Source organism: Schistocerca cancellata, chromosome 4 (assembly GCF_023864275.1).
Source record: "Schistocerca cancellata isolate TAMUIC-IGC-003103 chromosome 4, iqSchCanc2.1, whole genome shotgun sequence".
Classification (NCBI taxonomy): Eukaryota; Metazoa; Arthropoda; class Insecta; order Orthoptera; family Acrididae; genus Schistocerca; species Schistocerca cancellata.
In genome coordinates, this window is record NC_064629.1 from 612543296 (window position 1) to 612569287 (window position 25992).

The window sequence follows — 25992 nt, forward strand, 5'->3', positions numbered from 1 at the left end:
CCTGTAGGCAGTATCTATCTCACCCCTAGTGAGTTAAGCCTCTACATCCTTACATTTGTCCTCTAGCCATCTCTGCTTAGCCATTTTGCACTTCCTGTCGATCTCATTTTTGAGATGTTTGTATTCCTTTTTGCCTGCTTCATTTACTGCATTTTTGTATTTTCTCCTTTCATCAATTAAATTCAATATGTCTTCTGTTACCCAAGGATTTCTATTAGCCATTGTTTTTTTACCTACTTGATTCTCTGCTACCTTCACTATTTCAGACTGAGCGAGATGGCGCAGTGGTTAGCACACTGGACTCGCATTCGGGAGGACAACGGTTCAATCCCGTCTCCGGCCATCCTGATTTAGGTTTTCCGTGATTTCCCTAAATCGCTTCAGGCAAATGCCGGGATGGTTTCTTTGAAAGGGCACGGCCGATTTCCTTCCCCATCCTTCCCTTACCCGAGCTTGCGCTCCGTCTCTAATGACCTCATTGTCGACGGGACGTTAAACACTAATCTCCTCCTCCTCCTCCTCCTCCTCCTCCTCCCTCTTCACTATTTCATCTCTCAAAGCTACACATTCTTCTTCTACTGTATTTCTTTCACCCATTCTTGTCAATCGTTCCCTAATGCTCTTCCTGAAGCTCTCTACAACCTCTGGTTCTTTCAGTTTACCCAGGTCCCATCTCCTTAAATTCCCACCTTTTTGCAGTTTCCTCAGTTTTAATCTACAGTTCATAACCAATAGATTGTGGCCAGAGTCCACATCTGCCCCTGGAAATGTCTTACAATTTAAAACCTGGTACAATTTAAAACCTAGTCCCTGAATCTCTGTTTTACCATTATATAATCTATTTGAAACCTTCCACTATCTCCAGGGTTCTTCCATGTATACAACCTTCTTTCATGATTCTTGAACCAAGTGTTAGCTATGATTAAGTTATGCTCAGTGCAAAATTCTACCAGGCGGCTTCCTATTTCATTCTTTACTCCATTCCATATTCACCCACTACGTTTCCTTCTCTTCCTTTTCCTACTGTTGAGTTCCAGTCACCCATGACTATTAAATTTTCTTCTCCCTTCACTATCTGAATAATTTCTTTTATCTCGTCATACATTTCATCAATCTCTTCGTCATCTGTGGAGCTAATTGGCATATAAACTTGTACTATTGTGGTAGGTGTGGGCTTCGTATCTATCTTGGCCAGAATAATGCGTTCACTGTGCTGTTTTTAGTAGCTTACCTGCATTCCTATTTTCCTATTCATTATTAAACCTACTCCTGCATTACCCCTATTTGATTTTGTATTTATAACCCTGTATTCACGTGACCAGAAGTCTTTTTTTCCTGCCACCGAACTTCACTAATTCCCATTATATCTAACTTTAACCTATCCATTTCCCTTTTTAAATTTTCAAACCTACCTGCCCGATTGAGGGATCTTGACATTCCAGGCTCCAATCCGTAGAATGCCAGGTTTCTTTCTCGTGATAACGATGTCCTCCTGAGTAGTCCCCGCCCGGAGATCTGAATGGGGGACTATTTTACCTCCGGAATATTTTACCCAAGAGGATGTCATTGTCATTTATCCATACAGTAAAGCTGCATGCCCTCAGGAAAAAATTACGGCCGTAGTTTCCCCTTGCTTTCAGCCGTTTGCAGTACCAGCACAGCAAGGCCGTTTTGGTTAATGTTAAAAGGCCAGATCAGTCAATCATCCAGACTGTTGCCCCTGCAACTACTGAAAAGGCTGCTGCCCCTCTTGAGGAACCACATGTTTGTCTGGCCTCTCAACAGATACCCGTTCGCTGTGGTTGCATCTACGGTACGGCTATCTGTATCGCTGAGGCACACAAGCCTCTACACAAACGGCAAGGTCAATGGTTCGTGGGGGGAGGTCATACATACATATCAATTAGAAAACATTATTATAAAATTCTGTTACATACTTCAGATGAGTTTGACATCCATACATTATCATGGTTCTGTTGCTCTCTGTTTTAATTACACTCCATTGGTGCTCTTGCAGTAATAATGATTGGTTATACTAGATATGACTTATATCATATAATTTTCAGATAGTCTTCCTTCTCTTTAGAGCAATAACTATGTGACAGCATATTTGAGAGACGTACCAGTGATATTGTATGGTTACAATCAGTCTTATTTATTATGCTGCTGTTTGGGTAATCTTTACTGGTGGTATCATTGAGGTCTTTACTCAAAGCCAGGTGTATACAAAATTCACTATAATGACTAGGTAAATTCTGCCGCTTAAAAACTGAACACACAACTACTAATGAACATTTTTGGAGAGAGATAAATCTATTTACATGCACACAACTACCCACTAAAAATACTCAATGAACAAATCAATCTAAACCAAAAAAATACATAGAAAACTTTATTATAACTATAAATCAAGTAAATGGACAGAGGCAGAAATTTCTGAAACAGCCAGAGATTACACAAGACCACCAGATTACTACTAGCAAAAATTGCAGCATAATAAACAAAACTGATTGTAACCAGACATTATTGCTGGCACATCTGTCAAATAATCTGTCATACAATCTGAAAATTACATAGATAACAAGTCATATCTAGTGCAACCAGCCACTATTACTCCAAGAACACCATCGGAGTGTAATTAAAACAGATCCACAATAATGTATGAATGCAAACCCATTTGATGTACATAACAAAATTTTATAATAATAATATTTACTTGTAGTAACGATATTTTCTTATAATGTTAGAAAAAGTGTACCAAAATTATGAACCATTTAACTACAGATAACCTGACGATGTCTGTTTGTTGAAATAGGCCTATTGTAACAAACAACTTAGCAACATTTTTTAAATTGTAATTATAGAAAAACTGTATAGTTTCCTTTTAGTTAACTGCACATATTGTGTGTGGCAAATACTTGTTTTGGTTAATGGATCCCACCATAAAAACTTAATAGGGTCTAGCATTGCAAGTATTAATTGTGTAATACATACACAGTGTTTTAGTGTTTTGTTAATTAATAATTAATAATCATTAATTTCAATATTCGTAACCTAACTTATAAGTTGAACCAAAAATTGTAAGAAAGCATCAAAAATAGAAACACACTGGTGTAAAGATATAAGAAGAATAAAGAACACATGAGAAATGTCAAGAATTTCTTGTAAAAACAGTTACCAAATCTGGGGTTTGGAAGCAGCACTACTGAGTTGGAAGGAAGAATATAAATGGTCAGAGTAATGGAAAAATCACAAGGTTGATAGCAGTAACTGTCCACAGGAAAGGTGGCAAGTTTCCAGTTGAAATATTGAGTAGACATTTAATCTGTCTGTGAGGTAGGTGAATGGTTATGTCATAATACATTTGGGGGGGGGGGGGGGGGGGAATTCCCAGCTTTTTGTGATAATATATTATCATACCCTTGTCATAGAAGTTAACTCATAGTTTTAAGTTCAAGGTACTAATGTGTGTGAGGGAGAATACTTAACTTTTCTCAAGTTGAGGTCTGGCATTATAAGGCTTGGACTGAGCCACAGTCTGTCTGTGCATATCCTTGTGTGATTGATCTCAGAAAGGAAACTCAAGCTAAAGGTGGCCAGTACACTTGATGGAGATCATGTGCAATAAAACAGCACCATTTCTCTTAAAGTAAGAGCTTATAATGTAAAAATTGCATTATTCAGAAGTGTTGGCACTCATAAAATGAAGATCCTATGGCTTATTGACGAGATTAATGTGTGGGGGGGGGGGGGGGGGGGGAGGAATTGTGGCGCTGCCCTTAAAGTATAGCTGTCACTACCAAGTAAAGTAATGTGGAAACATGGTAAAAGACCATGTACATTTAATGACTGACCCATTCCAGAAAGTGAAGTTCGGGCTTTCCACAAGGCCTGCTGTCATCCATAAACTTAAACTGTATTTGAGGCGGCTCTTCTGGGATTTAAAGAATGCTGTTTGAGTAAGAGGGAACAAATCTAGTTGAAACGGCTGTACCTTTGATCTCTTCAAAAGTTCAACCTTCAAAGATAAAGTGGTTATTAGAGCAATTAAAGTTAATGAAAGAAATGAAGTCAGGTGTCATGGATTTTTATCAGAGCTTTTCAGGATGGTGAGCAGTAGACACTGTTTCCATGAAGAATACTATTATAGAGTTACACTATGTGATCAAAAGTATCCGGACACCTGGCTGAAAATGACTTAAAAGTTTGTGGCACCCTCCATCGGTAATACTGGAATTCAGTATGGTGTTGGCCCACCCCTAGCCTTGACGACAGCTTCCACTCTTGCTGGTGTATGTTCAATCAGGTGCTGGAAGGTTTCTTGGGAAATGGCAGCCCATTCTCCATGGAATGCTGCACTGAGGAGAGGTATCGATGTTGGTTGGTGTGGCGTGGCAAGAAGTCGGCGTTTCGAAACATCCCAAAGGTGTTCTGTAGTATTCAGGTCAGGAACCTGTGCAGGCAGACAATTACACGGATGTTATTGTTGTGTAACCACTTCGCCACAGGTGCTCGATCGTATTGAAAGGTGCAATCACCACCCCGAATTGTTCTTAAACAGTGGGCGGCAAGAAGGTGCTTAAAACATCCATGTAGGCCTTTGCCATGCAAAACAAGGGGTGCAAGCCCCCTCCATGAGAAACATGACCACACTAATTTTACTGTTGGCTCTACATACGCTGGCAGATGACATTCACCGGGCATTCACCATACTCGCATCCTGCCATCGGATATACACATTGTGTACCATGATTCTTCACTCCACACAATGTTTTTCCACTGTTCAATCGTCCAGTGTTCATGCCCCTTACACCAAGAGAGGCATCGTTTGGCATTTACTGACATGATGTGTGGTTTATGAGCAGCAGCTCGACCATGAAATCCAAGTTGTCTCACCTCCCACCTGTCATAGTAAAATGCAATGGATCCTGATGCAGTTTGGAATTCCTGTGTGATGGTCTGGATAGATGTCTGCCTATTACACTTTACGACCCTCTTCAACAGTCGGCTGTCTCTGCTAGCAAACAGACAAGGTTGGCCTGTACTCTTTTGTGCTGTACGTGTCCCTTTACCTTTCCACTTTTAGCCAAAGCAGAAATTTATTCAACTGAGACCCAAGTCATCCATAGTAGCATGGCTGAGATGATTCAGTGTAAGTATATTACCCATATTATTGCAACTACTCAGCAGTTGAGTCACAATTACAAAATATATGTCTCTGTATAATGTTTTGAGACTGGAAGTTCCTTCTTCACATCGTATATATAACATTGGATAATAGGTACGAGACTGCTTGGATTGGCCACTGACTGTTAACAGAATACTGATACTTCAGCTGTAAAGTGCCAGAGAATTAAATAGTAGCAATAATTGCCTTGTCAGCTTTGTATTTAGTGCTGCACAGTGGAATACATAGAAGTTAAACGAATACAAAGTGAATAAAGTATGTTATTATACTGAAAAGTGGAAAATCCAGGATAGAATTTAGCAGTATAATGAAAAGGATAGTTGCTTCTCGCCATATTGCAGAAATGTTGAGTCACAGAAAGGCACAACAAAAAGACTGTCAGGAAGTTAGCTTTTGGCCAACAAGACCTCCAAAAGCCTTGGCCTTGCAGAAGTATCAGGCCTTTCCAAAGGCCTCACCTTTTACCCCACCCCCAAATTCAATCATTTAGGACTTGTTAAAGACTTTCTCTCCTTCTCCCAGTCCCTACAGTGGAAACACTTTTTCGCCGTCAAACATACTAATCAGACTCGACCGAAGACCAATGTCGAACCCTGCCTGGCTTGGTTCACTCCTCCATCCAACCATGATCCACCGAAACTGCCCTCAAATCACCCACTGTTAACTTTCCAGAATTTCTTAACCATAAACCTTGCCTTACCATCATTCCCCAAATCCCTCAACATGCAAACTAACCTTACATCTGCTGAAAGATTTGCAACCCACCACCTAAAAACGTATCCCAACCTTATTATCCTACCTGCTGACAAAGCTTTTGGACTGCAGTGATTACCTGGCAAAGGACTCCAGAAAACCAGCAGGCTCTCCAGTCTCTCATCAAATCATTAGACCCATCCCAGAGCCTCTCTCCAGAATGCATCTATCTTCTCGCCCCTACCACTCCTCACACTTCTCCCTTCTTCCTAAAGTCCATAAACCCAACCACCTAGGACACCCGATCGTGCTCAGTTACTGTGCCCCACTGAGAGAATCTCTGCTCTCATAGACAAACACTTTCAGCATATTACCTGCAACCTACCCTCCCATATGAAAGAGGCTTCCACCGACTCTCCACAGTTTCTTTTCCTTTACCACATGGTGCCCTGCTTGTCACTATTGATGCCACATCCCTTTACACTAACATCCCTAATGCCCATAGCCTTACTGCTATTGAACACTACCTTTCTTAATGTCTGACAGATTCCAAAACAACCACCCCCTTCCTAGTCGCCATGACCGACAATATCCTCACCCACAATTACTTCTCCTTTAAAGGCATTACCTACAAACAAATCTGGTGTATGACTGTGAGCACACCCAGAAGCCCATCCCCCTATACAGATTGCTCCAGAACCTCAACACTTTGTCCCCCATTCGCTTCACCTGCTCCTACTCAGCCCGTCAAGCCACCTTCCTCGATATTGACCACCTCAAAGATGCCTGTATCAGTACCTCTGTCCATATCAAACTTACCAACCACCAGCAATACCTCCAGTTCGACAGCTGCCACCCATTCCATACCGAGAAGTCCCCTCCGTACAGCCTAGCCACCCATGGCCGTCACATCGGTAATGATGAGTGGTCCCTCTCGAAATATACCGAGAGTCTCACTGAGGCCTTTACAGATCGTGATTACCCTCCCAACCTTGTACAAAAACAGATCTCCCATGCCTTATCATTCCAGTCACCCAACACCTCCCAGAGTCCCACTGTCCGGCCACAAAGGAGCAGTCCCCTCGTGACTCAGTACCACCCAGGATTGGAGCAACTGAATTATATTCTCTGCCAGTATTTTACCACCTATCATCGTGCTCTGAAATGAGAAATGTCTTGCCCACTATACTTCCCATTCCTCCCCCAGTGATATTACACCACCCACCGAACCTACACGATATCCTCGTCCATCCCTACACAACCCCTGCTCCCAACCCCTTTCCTCATGGCTCATTTCCCTGTAATAGACCTAGATGCAAGACGTGTGCCATACATCCTCCCACTACCACCTTCTCCAGTCCGGTCACAAACATCACCTATCCCATCAAAGGCAGGGCTACCTGTGAAACCAGTCATCTGATCTACAAGCTAATTTGCAACCACTGTGCAGAATTCTACATGGGTATGACAACCAACAAGCTGTCTGTCTGCATGAATGCCCACCGACAAACTGGGGCCAAGAAACAACTGGATCAGATGTTAAGTACCCAGAATAGATTCAAACAATGAAATTGGTGATTTACAATTACTCTGTGCGTTCATCAGATGATATCCGTAGTGTTTTTAAGATGACGTTCTGTGATGGTGTTCCTGAACATTTTTCACCTTTGACCAAGAAAATGAGATGTCTAAAAAGTAATGGACTGGCACCATATTTCCAGAAACACATGTTATAAGCAGCATAATTGTCAAATTACACGGAGTTTCAATGAAACCATCAATGTTAAAGATAAAAAGGAGTTACAATCAATCATTACATTTTGGTCACTGTGTAAGTGTTCCAAATCAATATGTCACCTATGCACTGCCTTTTTCAGCAAAGTAGATTGTGAAGTATTATGTCAGAAATTATGTAAAGCATTGTCTGAGGCCATCATGTCCCTAAATAAATGCTTAATACTGTGATCAGCTGGACCTAACATCAGTAAGTGTTCAGGATTTTGGTTAGTGATGTCCTAGAGACCTGAGGCAGACAGCTTATAGAGATTGGAACTTGCAACATTCATACAGTGCATAATGCCTATATAATGGCTTTAGAGAGTTTAAGTAAAGAAGCAGTCAATTTTATGGTCAATATTTAATGTTATTTTGGTGTTTGGCTTGTTGACTAGAAAGAATTTGAAGGAATTCTGTCTTAGCAGTCCACATCACAAGTTTTTAAGTCATACAGCAACAAGATGGCTTACTTGAGGACCTTCAGCCAACAGAATTTTGGAACAGTGGGATGGTATTCAGTATTACTTTTGTAAGCACATACATAAAAAAAATTGTGCTACTCTTCAGTTCAAATCCTAAAATACCATTGTAAATGCTTAAAAAAGCTTCAGTGAAAGTAGAACTTCATTTCATAATTTCAACTGCAGAGCTATTCAGTAAGTACACACATTTTCAAAACCAAACATCTTTTATTCTTAAGATTCATACAGAAATAGAAGACGTACTTCGTACGTTTTTGGCTTGTATTTTGAAGGTTTCTACTTTGAGAAAAATTGACAGTATTTTCAAAGTTCTTCATAATGAACTCCTTACACAAAATAATTTGTCTCCTCTTGAGCAAGTAGTTGTTAGCAGGCAAGTAACCAAGGAGCTTCGTAAACTAGAACAACATGACAAGTTGTGGTTTCTAAAGAATGACCCAAAACACATCATCACAGCTCATAAACATGTGATGAAAAAGACATGCTTATGAAGTTCACCACTGAAAAGTTTTGTAGGCTTTTAGACCCCAAAGAAAGATAAAGACCATAACCTGCAGTGACATGGTAAAGGATGCAAAAATGGTGCTGTTCGATGTCTGACAAGACTACTTATTATATAAGTGGAAGGTTCTACAGGCTGAAAAGGTGACCTAGCTATAGATAACCATTACTGGCAGCAGCACATCTCAAAAAGTGACTCATCATCCGTATAGTTGAAATATCCTAATGTTTCAAATTTGTAAGGCTTTTCCTACAGTATTCCACACACTACGAAAAGGCGAGGCAGCAATGACTTAAAGGTTTTTAAACAGCTTTGTAACTGTAAGGGATGTTGTGTGACAATATTCCCTTTATTTTCTGTGCCCATCGACTCGCAGCTTATCAGGTATGGACAGAAAGCACATAAGAAAGAATGTGAAAGGAAAAGAAAACTTGAATTAGAAGAAAAGGAAAGAGAGGAACAAAACTAAAAACATCTTGAAGGGGAGATTAAAAAGATGAATAACATGAAAAAAATCATTTACCATGAGAGCTGTTCAGACAGAAAAAAAGTGTCACCTATCTAAGGAGGCTCAAGAAGAACTTACCTCTCAGTCTTTAGCAAAACTGAAGAAAGCACTTGAGAGAATGATTTAAAGGCAGCAAAATTGGCCCAAGATGCACAAATAATGAAAATAGAAAAAAGAGTGAAACAGAGATTTGGAAATCATTCAGAGAAATCTCAAGGAAAGAAAATCTAGTATGATTACTTCATGTTTGCTAAGATTCCTAAGAAACAGTAACCCAAAAATATTTTGTTTATCTTTTGCAGCATTGAAGGGTAGATTGTCATTAGTTGTAAAAATATGATGTAGATTTTGTTTGGGAATTGGGATTGTCAGTACTGATTTACCAATCTACCAACATATGTTAATAAATGTGTATGAAGGGTAAAAATGGCATACCTCCTGTGGGAATAAATAAATTTATTTTAGTCTTGAGCAGCCTTTTTGGTAGGATATTATCAAAAATGAAAACAATTTATTAGTGCTGTATCAGTTTATTGAAGTAATTTGTAACCTTTTAAAAATATTTTGACACCTTTTTCAAGTGTCACCATGGCTCCTCACCAAGGATGCTTGATAGTAACATTGCTGGATAATTATAAGAAAAATTTAGAATGGCTTAATACATTAATCGAACTTTTGGTAATCAGTGACAGCCCTCCTCAATCTACGTGATGCTTTGTGAGTAAACAAGAAAGAAAAGAGTAGTAATTTTTTTTTTAGCTTACCAGTAAAGTTCTGAAGCACTTTCACACAAAGTGCCAAAGACTAACTTTGCAAAACAATCTGAAACAAAACATAACAGCAAAAAAACTATGTTAAGTCTTAGTGAGGGAAGGCAAATGAAGGATTTAGATTTGCTGTGAGAGCTCTAAGAAAATGTGTATGCATTGAAGAAACTGTACATAAGACTAATAAAACTTATTCTAAAACTGCTGCTACAGTTATATTGTAACAAATAAGCCCTCGGTCGCAAATATTAAGTCAAAATTGACCTGGTTTCGACGCTACTATGAGCGTCGTCTTCAGAATTAGACTAACTGTACTAAAACATTAGGTACATAGTACATTTATAAAATTAAAGTTTGCACTGACTTGAAAAGATGCAGTACTTACAAGTCACATATTAAAAAAGATCTATGTCAGAAAGGCGACGTCATGAACGCTTGTGAGATGGCGAGCTGCTAAGGGCTGCTCGTACTGTGAACAAGGGTTGCAACAAGACTCTAATTTTTTTTTAATTTTATTAATGTACTATATACCTAATGTTTTAGTACAGTTAGTCTAATTCTGAAGACGACGCTCATAGTAGCGTTGAAACCAGGTCAATTTTGACTTAATATTTGTGACCGAGGGCTTATTTGTTACAATATAATTCTGACACAGTCACTGAACCTTAGCAGCTATGTTCGAAGTTTTATGCTGCTACAGTGTTAAAGGTTTTAAATCAGTGTGAGGAGGACATGAAGAAAATCGCACACTGCTAACACCATAACTGGTTCAGTTTATAAAAAATGTACAGATATATGCAAAGGCAAGGCTAAAAGAAAGACCACAGTAAAATGAATGAAACTGAACCACCACAAGGTATCAAGTGAGGAGATATGAAACTTAAGTTGGAAGGGCTCAAAAAATAAATCATTGTTTGCAACCATAAGAAACATAAAAACTGAAATGGAAAAATAAAATAAGTGTGGCAAGGAAAAAAAAATTCACCACCTGCTAGATGAGAGAAGAGTGGAACCTTTAAACTGTAGAATCTTGAGAGAAGAAGACAACATCAGGTCAACCAAAACTGGAGCTTAACTGATGACTTCACTGATGATTTAACCACCATGAATCTGTGCAGATATAAATAAATAAATAATAAAGTAACAGATGTAAAGGATCTGAAGTGGCTGTATAAATTGCTCTGTACAATGTAATTGCATGGCAAGATACTCGTACATAAGAGCAGGATACCTCTAACATGTAGCACCAGAAAGATACATGCCAATGATGAGCCCTCAGTTGTGTAATTAATTTTTCTTTCAGTGAAACTGAAAGTTCTCTGTCTTGGAGAAGCAGCTAAATAAGCACAAAGCTGGAAGAATAACATCATGATTATAAGCTAAAAAGAAATCAATAGTTTACTCAAACTTTTGTGCCTATATGTTCCTCGTGTATTGAAATAGAACAACTATCCATGCACTGCATCATTGCTTCTCTTGTCACTAATCCTGAACTGTGAGGAATCTGAAAACGTCAGTAAGACAGTGTCTTTCTCAACCTCTACTGTCAAACAACATTTAAAGAGCAGCAGCATTTGCAGTGCTTCTGTTGAATGCTGGTTTTTTGAAAGTAAGTGACAAAACAGGTCATAGACTGTCATAGAATCCAGAATGGACAGTCATATTTAAACATATGTTATCATTTACAGGGCAAACCTGAACGTTAGACAAAATTTCAGTTTGTTCGACGATATTTTCTGAGTATTTTGACATAATGTTCTCGTGGTCTCTTTTGACTTGTTTCAAAGTGATTGCATTTAATGTGATTTCTGACCCCCTTTCATCCTAGTATCTGTATTGTACTGATACTATATAACAACGGAATGCCCTCGGTATGTGCTGAGTATCTTGTTTGAAAACTTGGTATGTTGAATCACGGTACTTGCTGTTAACAGCTATGCCCACTTTACTCTTCGCCCTCAAGTTTGCATTAAATACTACCCAATGCTGCCTTGGGTTTTATTTTCAGCAGTGTTAGCGGTATAGTAACAGTAATACACATCAATATTGATAGATTTACTGACAAAGAGTTGGCTTATAAGCAATGAAGGAACAGCACGATGATGCTATGCAGAGCTGTTTCCTCAACAACGGCAACCACATCACATTAGTTTCATCTATGTGTTGATGTATTACTCTGTACTTTGTGTTGCACATTTTAGTGGTATCATATTACAGGTTTTTCACTGTTGTGAAGGTGTCTTCACAGGCACAAAAGTAATTGGGATAACAAACAAAATCAGTCATACTTACATTATTATTTTGTAATGAGCCACTGGATACCATGGGTCCCTTATATCAAAATACTTAGAAAACATCCCGAAAAATCATCAGAAATTTTGTCGGAGTTCAGGTTCCTCCTTTACATCATTTTTCATTTGATAGATACAAGGTGTGAAGAACAAGACCTGTGACTAACTTTTGTTAATGTTGTGTATTAACGACCTTGCAGACAATGTTAATAGTAACCTCAGACTTTTTGCAGATAATGCAGTTGTCTATAACGAAGTACTATCTAAAAGCAGCTGCACAAATATTGTCATATCTTAGTAAGATTTCAGAGTGGTGCAAAGGTTGACAACTTGGATTAACTATTCAGAAATGTAAAATTGTGCACTTGACAAAAAAAAAGTGGCATCTTATGACCGCAATATCAGTGAGTCACAGTTGGAATTGGTCAACTCGTACAAATACCTTGATGTACCAGTTTTTAGGAGGTATGAGATGGAACAATCACATAGGCTCAGTTGTAGGTAAAGCAAGTGATAGGCTTCAGTTCATTGATAGAATACAAAGAAAATGCAATCAGTCTACAAAGGAGATTGCTTGCAGAACACTTGAGTGACCCATTCTAGAATATTGTTTAAGCATGTGGTACCCATACCAAATAAGGCTAAGAGGATATTGAACTTCTAGAAAGAAGGGCAGCACGAATGGTCATAGGTTTGAAACTTCCTGACAGATTAAAACTGTGTGCTGGACCGAAACTCGAACTCAGGATCTTTGCCTTTTGCGGGCAAGTGCTTCTGTAAAGTTTGGAAGGTAGGAGGTGAGGTACTGGCAGAAGTAAAGCTGTGAGGACGGGGCATGAGTCGTGCTTGGGTAGCTCAGATGGTAGAGCACTTGCCCGCGAAAGGCAAAGGTCCCAAGTTCGAGTCTCGGTCCAGCACACAGTTTTAATCTGCCAGCAAGTTTCATATCAGCACACACTTCGCTGCAGAGTGAAAATCTCATTCTGGTCACAGGTTTGTTTCACCCCTGAGAGAATGTCAAAGAGATGCTGAAAGAAGTGAACTGGCAAACACTTGAAGATGGCACAAACCATCTTCTGAAAGCATACTAAGTAAGTTTCAAGAACCAACTTTAAGCGCTGGATTTAAAAATATGCTACAACTCCCTGTGTACTGATCTCACAGGGATCACAAAGACGACATTAGTCTAATTACAGAGTGAACAGAGATGTTTAAGGAATCATTCTTCCTGTGCTTCACACATGAGTGGAACAAGATAAAGGCCTAATAACTGGTACAATTGAAACTACACTATGCCATGTACTGCACAGTGGTTTGCGGAGAAGAGATATTGAAAAAAAAAAAAAGATCTCTTTTTGACAGCACTACATGAATGAGGTGAATCTTAATCCCCACAGACCTATTACATGGAAAACCTATGTTACTGTATGGATAATATTTGCATGTTTTCCTATATATTGAGAATGAGTGTGGTAGTGTATAACAAAGATGATCAGAAAGTTTCATCCTAATAATTATAATTGGTTTCTGAAAGACCAAAGTAAGTTAATATGGTAAACACTTGATGTGTAATTTTCAGTAGTATAATTTCAATGAAAATGACTTACTTTTACATACGTACATTGAACTGTTTAAATATATTTAAATTTTATACACAGTTACCTAACATTGCAATCGGTAAAATAAAACTGAAAAATAAAATTGTTGGTAGCAGTGGAAATCGAACCTGGACCAACAAATTACCAGCCAGTGCAGCTAACCAGTTGCCCACAGAGCTGTTACTGCAACCACACCTCAAAAACCTCTCATGCTCTGTGTGTATAGTACTTTACACACAATTTCAAAGAAACTTATTGACCTGGTGCTGTGAGAAGTGTAGCACTGATATTGCTGGAGCTTGCACAGTTGAGAACAGACAGCTGACCTGAGCCGATTGTAGTTCGGTTGATTATCATTTCAGCACTCGACAGTGGTTTCTAGTTATCGCAGAGAGACCACTATGAAAAACATTTTCATCTGTTTTATTTGCATACCAGCACACATTCAAAGAGGAATGGCGTAACTTGAGTGTGATTTCTGGCTCACATTCAAAGAGAAATGGCGTTATTTTAGTGTGATATTTACTCTGTGCTGTAGCACATTAGCACATGATACTGGCTGACACTGTTCTGTTCTCTTAATTTGATTTTTTTTTTTCTTCAGAATATTATTTTCATTTTCTCTTTTGTGAAGGTAAACTGGAGAAAGTGCAACGCGAGGTGCATTTTTATGGGTGAAATGATCTGCACTCCAGTATTTGAATTCCTCTATTTTTCATTGTATGCCATTTCCACCCTTTCTTTTCTTAATTATTCTGATTCATCAGCTGCTGCTTGCAAGTTTTTGGAGTACTAGCAGGAAAATTGCTTCATGATAAGTCATTGCAGATTGTCTCGCTATTGGCCATTATTACAAAAATTTGAAATGTAAAATTTGTATTTTGCTGTTGCAGCTGGGCAGTTAGTTGGGTTTTCAGTGAACTGCTCTTATTAACGTATCTTACTGTGTGTGAGATTTATGGTTGACAACATGGATTTATTTAATAAGAACAGAAATAACTGTTTTGTGAACACAATAAAGATGAATGAAACAGAAGATTGTTGTTTAAAAATCATATTTTCAGACCCATATTCAATGCTTTTTACATTGGAAACTGCTATTCCCTGTAGGAATATTTAATTTCACATAAATGTGTTATGTGTGTGTCATTCAATGAAACAGATGGTATACAAACAATGGAGTGAGTGTAGTATATAGTGGAGGCATTGAGTGGTCAGCATACACGTAAATCTTTTCTTCTTTTACGTGTGCCTGTGTCCTGCAGTTTTCACAGGGTCGACATGGTTATGCTCGGATTTGGCAGGGTTAATTGAAGGGGTGGCCAGATGCCCTTCCTGTCTCCAACCCGTACCCCCCAGGACGGAAACAGTGTGCCCCAGCTGTCTGAATCTAGTGTAAACCATAAAATAGTGCGAAAGTGTTTAAAATATCTGCGAGTCGTGTAACTGAGGTGGGACGTGGGGACCAGCCCAGTATTCACCTAGTGGGATGTGGAAAACCGCCTAAAAACCACATCCAGCCTGACCGGCGCACCGGCCCACATCGTTAATCTGCCGGGTGGATTCGATCCAGGGTCGGCGCGCTTACTCGAGTCCAGGAAGCAGCGCAGCAGTGCATTAGCGCTCTTGCCTAACCTGGCATGTCCAACATAAACATACATAAGTTAGAAATAATTGGTAAGCTTTCAGACATTGTTGTTGCTTGTAGCAAACTATTGTAATGAAGGCAGTTTTTCTTCCACCTTCAGATATAGATCCTGGCAGCTGTTTTTACACCAGGCTTAGCACTGATTGATAGCTGGTATAATGTCCCAGAAGAGAACTTCCAAGTTATGACAGTGCTTTGTTTACGAAACAGTTTCAACAGTGTATGGTCACAGAATCATTTTTTCTTTAATTGATTGTATTTATCGGGCTTAACAAATTATTTCATGTTTTTGAGTAACATGAATAAATGTTATCTGTGACACCAATAAATATAATTTGTAGACAAATTTTTATTTTCAATATAACATTGAAAAACTATGAAACGAGACAAAAGTAAGCAACTAACACCAAAATTGACTACAAGTAACACCAAGATTGGTCATAAAATAAAATTTTTTCCTGTACCTAGCAATTGATTAGTAGTCAATGGAATCAGTTGTAAGTGGTATCTATGGACAGCCATCCAAAGTGACTTATGACAATGAACTCGCAAATTTAGTGATTGGAAGTTTCCATGCTGACAGTTGTTCCTCTCACACGTAATTGGCAGATGAAATTAGAATGCAAAAAAATGATACTGTGATGTAATGTAGGAATTCAGCAGTCAGGCTTCATGGTATGACACACTATCAACTGTTGGCTGTGTTATCCTCTGCTGATACAATAACTGAACATCAATATGAAGTCACACATGGTTAACATACTGTACTCCCAAACATTAGTATCATCTTTATTAAACTAGAGCTGCATCTGTTTAATTATGTTATTCCTCAGTTACTCTCAGCAGTCCATGTGCCGTTTATTCCAGTACCCTCACTTTAGGAAAAATCTTGACGGTACCAGGCATCAAATATGGGTTGTCCCTATGTCAGTCAAAGTTACTAAACAATCAGCTAACAGGAAATTTACAATACTATATGATACATGCAATGTTTTGTGTCTTGTGTAGTTGATCAACAAAATTACTTGCACCTGGTAATTTGGACTGATGACTGAGGAAGTATGTCTTGGCAAGGACACTACAAGGTACCAAAAATCTTGATCCACTGCTACCCACAACTTCCTGGGTACTGGGTCCGAGATGTATACCTCTCAAATAATATTATCCCAGATCTCAGTAGGGTCACCGTAAGGGGAAGGGAAGGAAGAGTATACAAGCATCCTTATATTAACTGAGTTTCCTGAAATCACAATTATAAAATTCCAAGGTGGTGATGCGATGTTTTGTGTTGGTGAAGGCACAAGTTGCTCGTGAAGTTCTGTAGATCAGGCTATTCCAATGTTGCCCCATGGGGTGCTAGTAGTATAGACTACCCAACAGACAGTCCTATTGCACAACAGTTTTTCCTTATGTCACATGTGCAAGATGTTTCCCCACCCCCTGCCCATGTGCTCTCGGCTGAGGGCTATTATTGTATAGTTTATGTTCCAGCTGCTAGACAGCCTGCGTGTGAATGGTTTGCCCACCTCTGCACGCAGGTGCCTAGCTGCCTGTGCATGAGGCTCAAGCTGGAACAACCTGCTGTGGATGAAGGAGCAGATGTTCATGATCTGAGGGTTCCTGTTCCCCTTTGCAGTAGAGAGACAACAGCAAATGTGCCATGATACCCTCCGTGTCTCATGTAAAATTCCCCCACATGAAAATGTGGCAAGTGAGATACACCGTTGCTATTGGCATGTTACACCATGTGGCATGGTACATCAGTCCTGGCAACCTTATACTATGTTTAGAACCTACAATGACAGTGTTTGTATGCCCTGTGATGTGTGGCGAATAGAGGTGCATGTGTAATGTAGCAACTTCTGTACCCATAGTTGACTCAGTTCTTCCTTAAATAAATAATTTTACCTCAATTTCATTTGTTATGCGTCAGAGATTTCTCATCCTTTTCTTTCCCCTTGTTAGTTAAATATAGTATTCATTAATAAGGTTAGTGATTTCGTTTTCATATCTTGACAATGAGACTGAAATGGCTTATATAGAGAGTGTCTAGGTATACGCATAAATCTTGTTTTATCTTCATCATTTACTTAACAGGTGTTGATTTCTCTTTGATGATTTCTGTTTTAGAATTCATGGTATTTTTGTATGCTCAGATGTTCATTTGTGTCACTAACTTGGGTAGTTCACCATGTAGTGAGAATGTTTGTGATGGCTGTCTTTAGTATCATATTTCTACCTAATCAAGCCTGGTACTCTGGTTTGTCATTTGACTCCTTTTAATTGATGTGTTAAATAATAGGATATTTTCAACCGCATGATGATATACACTCCTGGAAATTGAAATAAGAACACCGTGAATTCATTGTCCCAGGAAGGGGAAACTTTATTGACACATTCCTGGGGTCAGATACATCACATGATCACACTGACAGAACCACAGGCACATAGACACAGGCAACAGAGCATGCACAATGTCGGCACTAGTACAGTGTATATCCACCTTTCGCAGCAATGCAGGCTGCTATTCTCCCATGGAGACGATCGTAGAGATGCTGGATGTAGTCCTGTGGAATGGCTTGCCATGCCATTTCCACCTGGCGCCTCAGTTGGACCAGCGTTCGTGCTGGACGTGCAGACCGCGTGAGACGACGCTTCATCCAGTCCCAAACATGCTCAATGGGGGACAGATCCGGAGATCTTGTTGGCCAGGGTAGTTGACTTACACCTTCTAGAGCACGTTGGGTGGCACGGGATACATGCGGACGTGCATTGTCCTGTTGGAACAGCAAGTTCCCTTGCCGGTCTAGGAATGGTAGAACGATGGGTTCGATGACGGTTTGGATGTACCGTGCACTATTCAGTGTCCCCTCGACAATCACCAGTGGTGTACGGCCAGTGTAGCAGATCGCTCCCCACACCATGATGCCGGGTGTTGGCCCTGTGTGCCTCGGTCGTATGCAGTCCTGATTGTGGCGCTCACCTGCACGGCGCCAAACACACATACGACCATCATTGGCACCAAGGCAGAAGCGACTCTCATCGCTGAAGACGACACGTCTCCATTCGTCCCTCCATTCACGCCTGTCGCGACACCACTGGAGGCGGGCTGCACGATGTTGGGGCGTGAGCGGAAGACGGCCTAACGGTGTGCGGGACCGTAGCCCAGCTTCATGGAGACGGTTGCGAATGGTCCTCGCCGATACCCCAGGAGCAACAGTGTCCCTAATTTGCTGGGAAGTGGCGGTGCGGTCCCCTACGGCACTGCGTAGGATCCTACTGTCTTGGCGTGCATCCGTGCGTCGCTGTGGTCCGGTCCCAGGTCGACGGGCACGTGCACCTTCCGCCGACCACTGGCGACAACATCGATGTACTGTGGAGACCTCACGCCCCACGTGTTGAGCAATTCGGCGGTACGTCCATCCGGCCTCCCGCATGCCCACTATACGCCCTCGCTCAAAGTCCGTCAACTGCACATACGGTTCACGTCCACGCTGTCGCGGCATGCTACCAGTGTTAAAGACTGCGATGGAGCTCCGTATGCCACGGCAAACTGGCTGACACTGACGGCGGCGGTGCACAAATGCTGCGCAGCTAGCGCCATTCGCCGGCCAACACCGCGGTTCCTGGTGTGTCCGCTGTGCCGTGCGTGTGATCATTGCTTGTACAGCCCTCTCGCAGTGTCCGGAGCAAGTATGGTGGGTCTGACACACCGGTGTCAATGTGTTCTTTTTTCCATTTCCAGGAGTGTAATTACTGGTCTGGATTACAGTATCTCTCATACCTGTCTCCACTTCATTTTTTAAATTTAGTTTGTTGTTGTTGTTGTTGTTGTTGTGGTCGTCTTCAGTCCTGAGACTGGTTTGATGCAGCTCTCCATGCTACTCTATCCTGTGCAAGCTTCTTCATCTCCCCTGTACCTACTGCAACCTACATCTTTCTGAATCTGCTTCGTGTATTCATCTCTTGGTCTCCCCCTACAATTTTTACCCTCCACGCTGCCCTCCAATACTAAATTGGTGATCCCTTGATGCCTCAGAACATGTCCTACCAACCGATCCCTTCTTCTGGTCAAGTTGTGCCACGAACTTCTCTTCTCCCCAATCCTATTCAATACTTCCTCATTAGTTATGTGATCTACCCATCTAATCTTCAGCATTCTTCTGTAGCACCACATTTCGAAAGCTTCTATTCTCTTCTTGTCCAAACTATTTATCGTCCATGTTTCGCTTCCATACATGGCTACACTCCATACAAATACTTTCAGAAATGACTTCCTGACACTTAAATCTATACTCAATGTTAACAAATTTCTCTTCTTCAGAAACGCTTTCCTTGCCATTGCCAGTCTACATTTTATATCCTCTCTACTTCGACCATCATCAGTTATTTTGCACCCCAAATAGCAAAACTCCTTTACTACTTAAAGTGTCTCATTTCCTAATCTAATACCCTCAACATCACCCGACTTAATTCGACTACATTCCATTATCCTCGTTTTGCTTTTGTTGATGTTCATCTTATATTCTCCCTTCAAGACACTATCCATTCCGTTCAACTGCTCTTCCAAGTCCTTTGCTGTCTCTGACAGAATTACAATGTCATCGGCAAACCTCAACGTTTTTATTTCTTCTCCATGGATTTTAATACCTACTCCGAATTTGTCTTTTGTTTCCTTTATTGCTTGCTCAATATACAGATTGAATAGCATCGGGGAGAGGCTACAACCCTGTCTTACTCCCTTCCCAACCACTGCTTCTCTTTCATGCCCCTCGACTCTTATAACTGCCATCTGGTTTCTATACAAATTGTAAATAGCCTTTCGCTCCCTGTATTTTACCCCTGCCACCTTTAGAATTTGAAAGAGAGTATTCCAGTCAACATTGTCAAAAGCTTTCTCCAAGTCTACAAATGCTAGGAACGTAGGTTTGCCTTTCCTTAATCTTTCTTCTAAGATAAGTCGTAAGGTCAGTATTGCCTCACATGTTCCAGTATTTCTACGGAATCCAAACTGATCTTCCCCAAGGTCAGCTTCTACTAGTTTTTCCATTCGTCTGTAAAGAATTCGTGTTAGTATTTTGCAGCTGTGGCTTATTAAACTGATTGTTCGGTAATTTTCACATTTGTCCACACCTGCTTTCTTTGGGATTGGAATTATTATATTCTTCTTGAAGTCTGAGGGTATTTCGCCTGTTTCATACATCTTGCTCACCAGATGGTAGAGTTTTGTCAGGACTGGCTCTCCCAAGGCCGTCAGTAGTTCCAATGGAATGTTGTCTACTCCGGGGGCCTTGTTTCGACTCAGGTCTTAGTTTACAAATCTCAATTCATTGACCACTATGAGATGCAGTAGTGTTGCCTACACTACCTCTATGTACAAGTCAACTGTGTTTGTTTGTTATAGCCCAAATTTTAATTTGGGAGAATGACTGTTCATTCCCACATCCGGCCATCCTGATTTAGGTTTTCCGCGATTTCCCTAAATCGCTCCAGGAAAATGCCGGAATGGTTCCTTTCAGAGGGCATGGCTTACTTCCTTCCCCATCCTTCCCTAATCCAATGAGACCGATGACCTCGCTGTCTGGTCTCCTCCCCAAAAACAACCCAACCCCAACCCTAAATTTTAATTATTCCATGAATTGACTCAGTAAATTAGTCAGACACCTCAGTGCTTTTGAGCTATCCATTGCACTGATGATTTTGAGTTAATTCTCTCTACAGTTCATACAAAGATGACATTGTTCCCTCTGCAGATAGCCTGTTGGCAGTTAAATTTCAACTACATTGTTGTCTTGTTGGTAGTTAATTGTAATATATCACCACCTCATATGCTTTCAGGTCATGTAGCAGGGATCTCAATATCAGTGGGAGATTTGCTGCAATCTAATTTATTACAGTTACAGAGATTTGGCACTCATAATACGCATTAATGATACTTGTGATTACACAAGAGATTCATTTGTTGTTACTCACCAGCTTAAATGGTGCTCCCAAAGCCAAATAGCTAGTGGGAGTTGCAGAAGTACAGTGCACTAGGTGTATGAATAGGCTGTTCCAGCACTACACTGTAGGGCATGGACACTGCCAAGTGCCCCTCAGCTCACTTGTAGCCAGGTGCAACTAGTATAAAGCACCCACCAGTCGGCCCTATTACACTGTTCAGTGCGTGTATGAACCACTCGTCCAATCCTGCCCTCGTGCGTGTGGCTGGTGCAAAACTTTCATGTAGGTTATGGTGTGGCAACATTATTAGCTTTCTGGCTGCCCACCAGGTGGAACAGCCTGTCATAGAGGAAGCTAGTGACTTACTAAGTATCACTACTACAAACACTGAAGAGATAATGGGACTAAAATTTACAGAGGAATTCCAAATATTTATTTCACTGATGAACAACTCACAATGACAAAGCTATTTGCAGTTTCTCTATTGAATTTCTCCTTGCAAGACATGGTAGTAGAGCTTGAGTGACTGTGGGTACTAGTTGGCATATTGAGCTTGAAGTCTTTTGTGATTTGGTGTTGTTTCATGTTAGAGGTGTTTGATTCCTGAAATTTTTGTTGTATGTGATTCTGCTGGACTTTGCATTCTGGAATAATATGTAAATGTTGTCTCGCAAAGAAATAGCAGCCCTTTACATATGGTTTTAATTTACATACTGGAAAGATAGAACAAAAATAATAATGTTTCTAATTATGCTCTAGTTTCTGTGAAATGTAGTGCATTACTAAAATGAAATTGCAGCAATAGCATAACAAGACAAAGATAAGTCAAATTTAGTGGCCGAATGGAAAATTAATTTTCAGGAGAGTTATAGACTGAAATAATATGTAAAAACTCAAGTCTCGCAAACTTTTTATGGACAGTTTGGACCTACTAAACAAAAGAGAAACATTATTTTTGTTCTAGCTTCCCAGTATGTAAATCAAAACCATATGTAAAGGGCTACTATTTCTTTCCTTAAGGTCCTTACTCCCATCCTAACGCAATGCAGGTCACCATATGTATTTACAATTGTGAATGTAACAATTTTCAATGAGAAGATATGTGGATTTGTAAACTGTTCTACATTTTTTATAAGATATGTGGATTTTTTAGCTGTTCTACTTTTTTATTTAATAGTGTCCCCTATTAATATGTGTGTTGCTGTTACTGATGTATTTTGCTCTTCACTATATGGAAGCTTTTACCATGATGATCTCCCATGAAGCTGGTAACCCACCTTACATGTCGTGCAGTTGTCTTGTTCTTAAATTTACACTGCATTGCTTGTTTTCTTCTTCCTGTTTTCTGTTATTTATCTCATAGCTCACATCTACCCTACAAGTATTTATAGAGTTTGAAGAAAATGTCTGTAGGTGTCCTCAAGGAAACAGCATGTATTGATTGATTCATATGATGAAGTAATGAATGCAAGTAATTTTATATCATTACTTTTCCTGTGTTCTTTACAAATAAAGATCAAATATGTGACATAATATGCACCATACTCTTGTATTCTTCTCACTAAAACTGTATAAACAGCATCTTGTTCTGCTGTTTTGTGATGAATCAAGATGCAGGAATATTTTCTAGAACCAGTAGGTACAGCTGTGCCTCACATACAGACTTTAAACTCAAAACTTGTTAATGTTCTGTTTCAGTAGTGATGTCAAACTTGGCAGCCCCATGAAATTTTCTTGAAAGGAATATATTAAATGTTACATCATTTTTCTCTTTCCCTTACCCTCTTCCCATGCCACTCTCCCCACTCAAAATCCTCGTTCCGCCTGTTGTGAAATTTCATATTTATGCTTAACAATGTAAACACAATAGCACACTACACAAGTATTCATCAGTCATCTACATGATGGTTCCATGTGTGCTGTATAGCTTCTATAAGCCTTTTCTCATTCCTTAAATTCACTTTACATAAAAATAGATTGGTTTTTCACAGTTGTAATAATATTCCTAATAATTTTGTGACTGAATGAATTAAGGTGTATTTTCAAATGCTTGCCAAAATGAAGTATCGAAGAAGTCAGCATTATTCAAATGACTGATGAAAAATGGTTTCATTTTCCTTACCTGGACATAAAAGAAAAGTATTACACAGCTGGATATTTCTTTGTAGAACTATTTCTTGACTTCGTGTTGCTTACTAATAGTCTCATGGAAGAACAGTTGTAAATTAAGCATAAGGCACCTGGTGAAGGTGGAAATATTATTGTAAAAGTCTGAAGATAAATAAAAAGTGCACTGTTGTAGTTGTATCTTCATGGGGAAAAAATTATTTGGCTTTAAAACTGTTTAAAGTGGTTTGTTCTCACCTTAATGTGAATTAATTGTTCCTTTCTAATACACAAAGCTATATTTTCACTTCCTGTCCAGAGAAGTCTCTTTTGGATCAGTGATATTCTTCTGTCTGTGGTATTGTGAGTTATTAAAAATATTTCTGATTGTAAATTTTGAAAGGAAGAAAATGGAACTGCAGAACCTCTGGCAACATATTGCAGTGCTGTCTCAGTGCTCATAAGAAATGTTAGTGTATTAGCAGCTGTAACTAACAAGCTCCAAAACCATAGTTTCTTACAGCCTCATTGTGGCATTTGCATATTAGTGCTGAAGTGTTGTATTACCACCACCTACTTCTTTGGCAGTTCTTCATATTGATTTTGTCAGAGATGGCAGTGCGTCACCATCCCTGCAGTTTCATTATATGCCATAATCCGTTGAGAGCATGAGGGTAAAATGGAGAGGAGAGGATCTCGTGTGTGGAGACCAGACACTAGTAAATATTGTAATCTGGTAATTTCATTCCTGGTTGTGTGGGCATTATCTCCGTAAATTTTCTCGTAGTTCAATGTGTATTATTTGAGGAGTACAAGGTTCCAGGATGTGATGCTTGTATCTTTTAAGTGGTCAGAGATGCTAGGATTTTCCAGACAATATGCATCCTTGTGTGCACCTCACCAAATCTGCATTGTGATGAACACAGCATAGGACTGTATAAATGTATTGCAACATTGGTGGGAACATTTCAGGGTCCAAGAGACTTCTGTATTTGTGTTAATAGGGTACAACTATTCAGTGGAGTTGTATATCTTTGTTCTGTGGAAGTACTCGGGCAAAGTCAGCATAACTGTGTCTTTGGCTGCAAACAGTGACAGCTGCACAGTTCATATAAAGCTACACACAGTTTACCAATTGTCTGTCTTTGTGCATGCCAACAGTGTAACTCTCTTCAAAACTGTCTAAAAGCAGTGAGCATTTAATGCATGTACAAGTTTTTTGTGCAAGACTCAGGAGTAGAAAAAGGATCCCTATGTGGAGTCAGCCCCCAATAATGCTAGTGTGCCAAGAACACAGCACCTAAAACATGTAGATTGGTATAGTGAACTCCTCTTTGGAAGGCTTAAGGCTCGAATTTGTCTGGCACAGGAAGATTTTCCATGGTTTCTCTAATCACTTATGGCTAATGCTATTTACTTTCTTTGAAAAGAATATGTCCCATTACCTTCCTAATCAAAGTTATTGCTATGTTTCTTATGGCCTCCTCATTGAGAGAATATTAACTTATAATCTTCTTTCACCCGTTCTTCAAAAGATGTCTTTCTGTGGGTGTAGAGATTTCCATTCTTGTCAATATATTAATCAAAGTTTGCATACTAGAAACCTTTTAAGTTAGGAACTGTGATATTTCAGTACCATTTCAGTCTACACTCTGGAATATCAGTTTCAATACAAAAAAGAAAAATTATTTCCCATTTATTCAGTATGAAATTTATTTAGCAGTAAATTGCTGTTGTACATTGTAGATTAATTTATTTATTGTCTTTTTAAAATATTATTGCATGCTTTATTTGAATACAGGTGTGTCCATATTCTGGAGATGCAATCATCCTTGCTCTGATGCGGATCCAAGCAACTGTAAAGGCGAAAGGGACAATAACATGTGTGAGGTTAGTCAGTTTCAAAAAAAAAAAAAAAAAAAAGCTAATATTTTACCAAGCACATTCATGGAATGAGTCAGACAAAAAGTTATTTTGGTTTTAGGATATCATTATAAGCAAATAAAATGCAGTTTGAAACATTTCTTGTGCCAGAGAAATGTAACACCTCAATAACAGTGTTGCATGACAGTAATTTTCCTTACTTCTCAATTTTTCTCAGCCACAGTTTGATTGTTATTGGAACATACTAAAGCATATCTGAAACCTACGTAAGTCAGCATCATTTCATGAAATGTGGTTGCACGATTTCCTTTTGGTGCTGTAATATTTTGTTTCTGTCAGATGACTGTCACTGGTGGGGAGACAAAAGTACTGAAAGTAGGTGAAAAGAAGTCTCCTTTATCAGTAGCAGAAGAGGAGAACAAGACATACCTTCCTACAAAATCAGAAGCAGCACACACACAATATTATATGGAAAGGAATTATTCTGTTGATTATAACCTCTCCACTAGATTGTTACTACACTTCTCATCCTAATTGCAGAGTGTGTGTGTGTGTGTGTGTGTGTGTGTGTGTGTGTGTGTGTGTGTTGCCACAAAGCTAAGTTGC

General features: G+C 39.6%; 1 protein-coding gene across 1 annotated transcript in view; it reads left to right on the forward strand.

Moving 5' to 3' along the window:
• LOC126183742 (uncharacterized) overlaps nt 1-25992 on the forward strand; it is a 128486-nt gene that overhangs the window by 58753 nt on the left and 43741 nt on the right. Inside the window, exon 8 of the mRNA XM_049925955.1 lies at nt 25304-25392. Coding sequence (XP_049781912.1) covers nt 25304-25392 — 89 coding nt within the window. The remainder of the gene's footprint in view (nt 1-25303; nt 25393-25992) is intronic.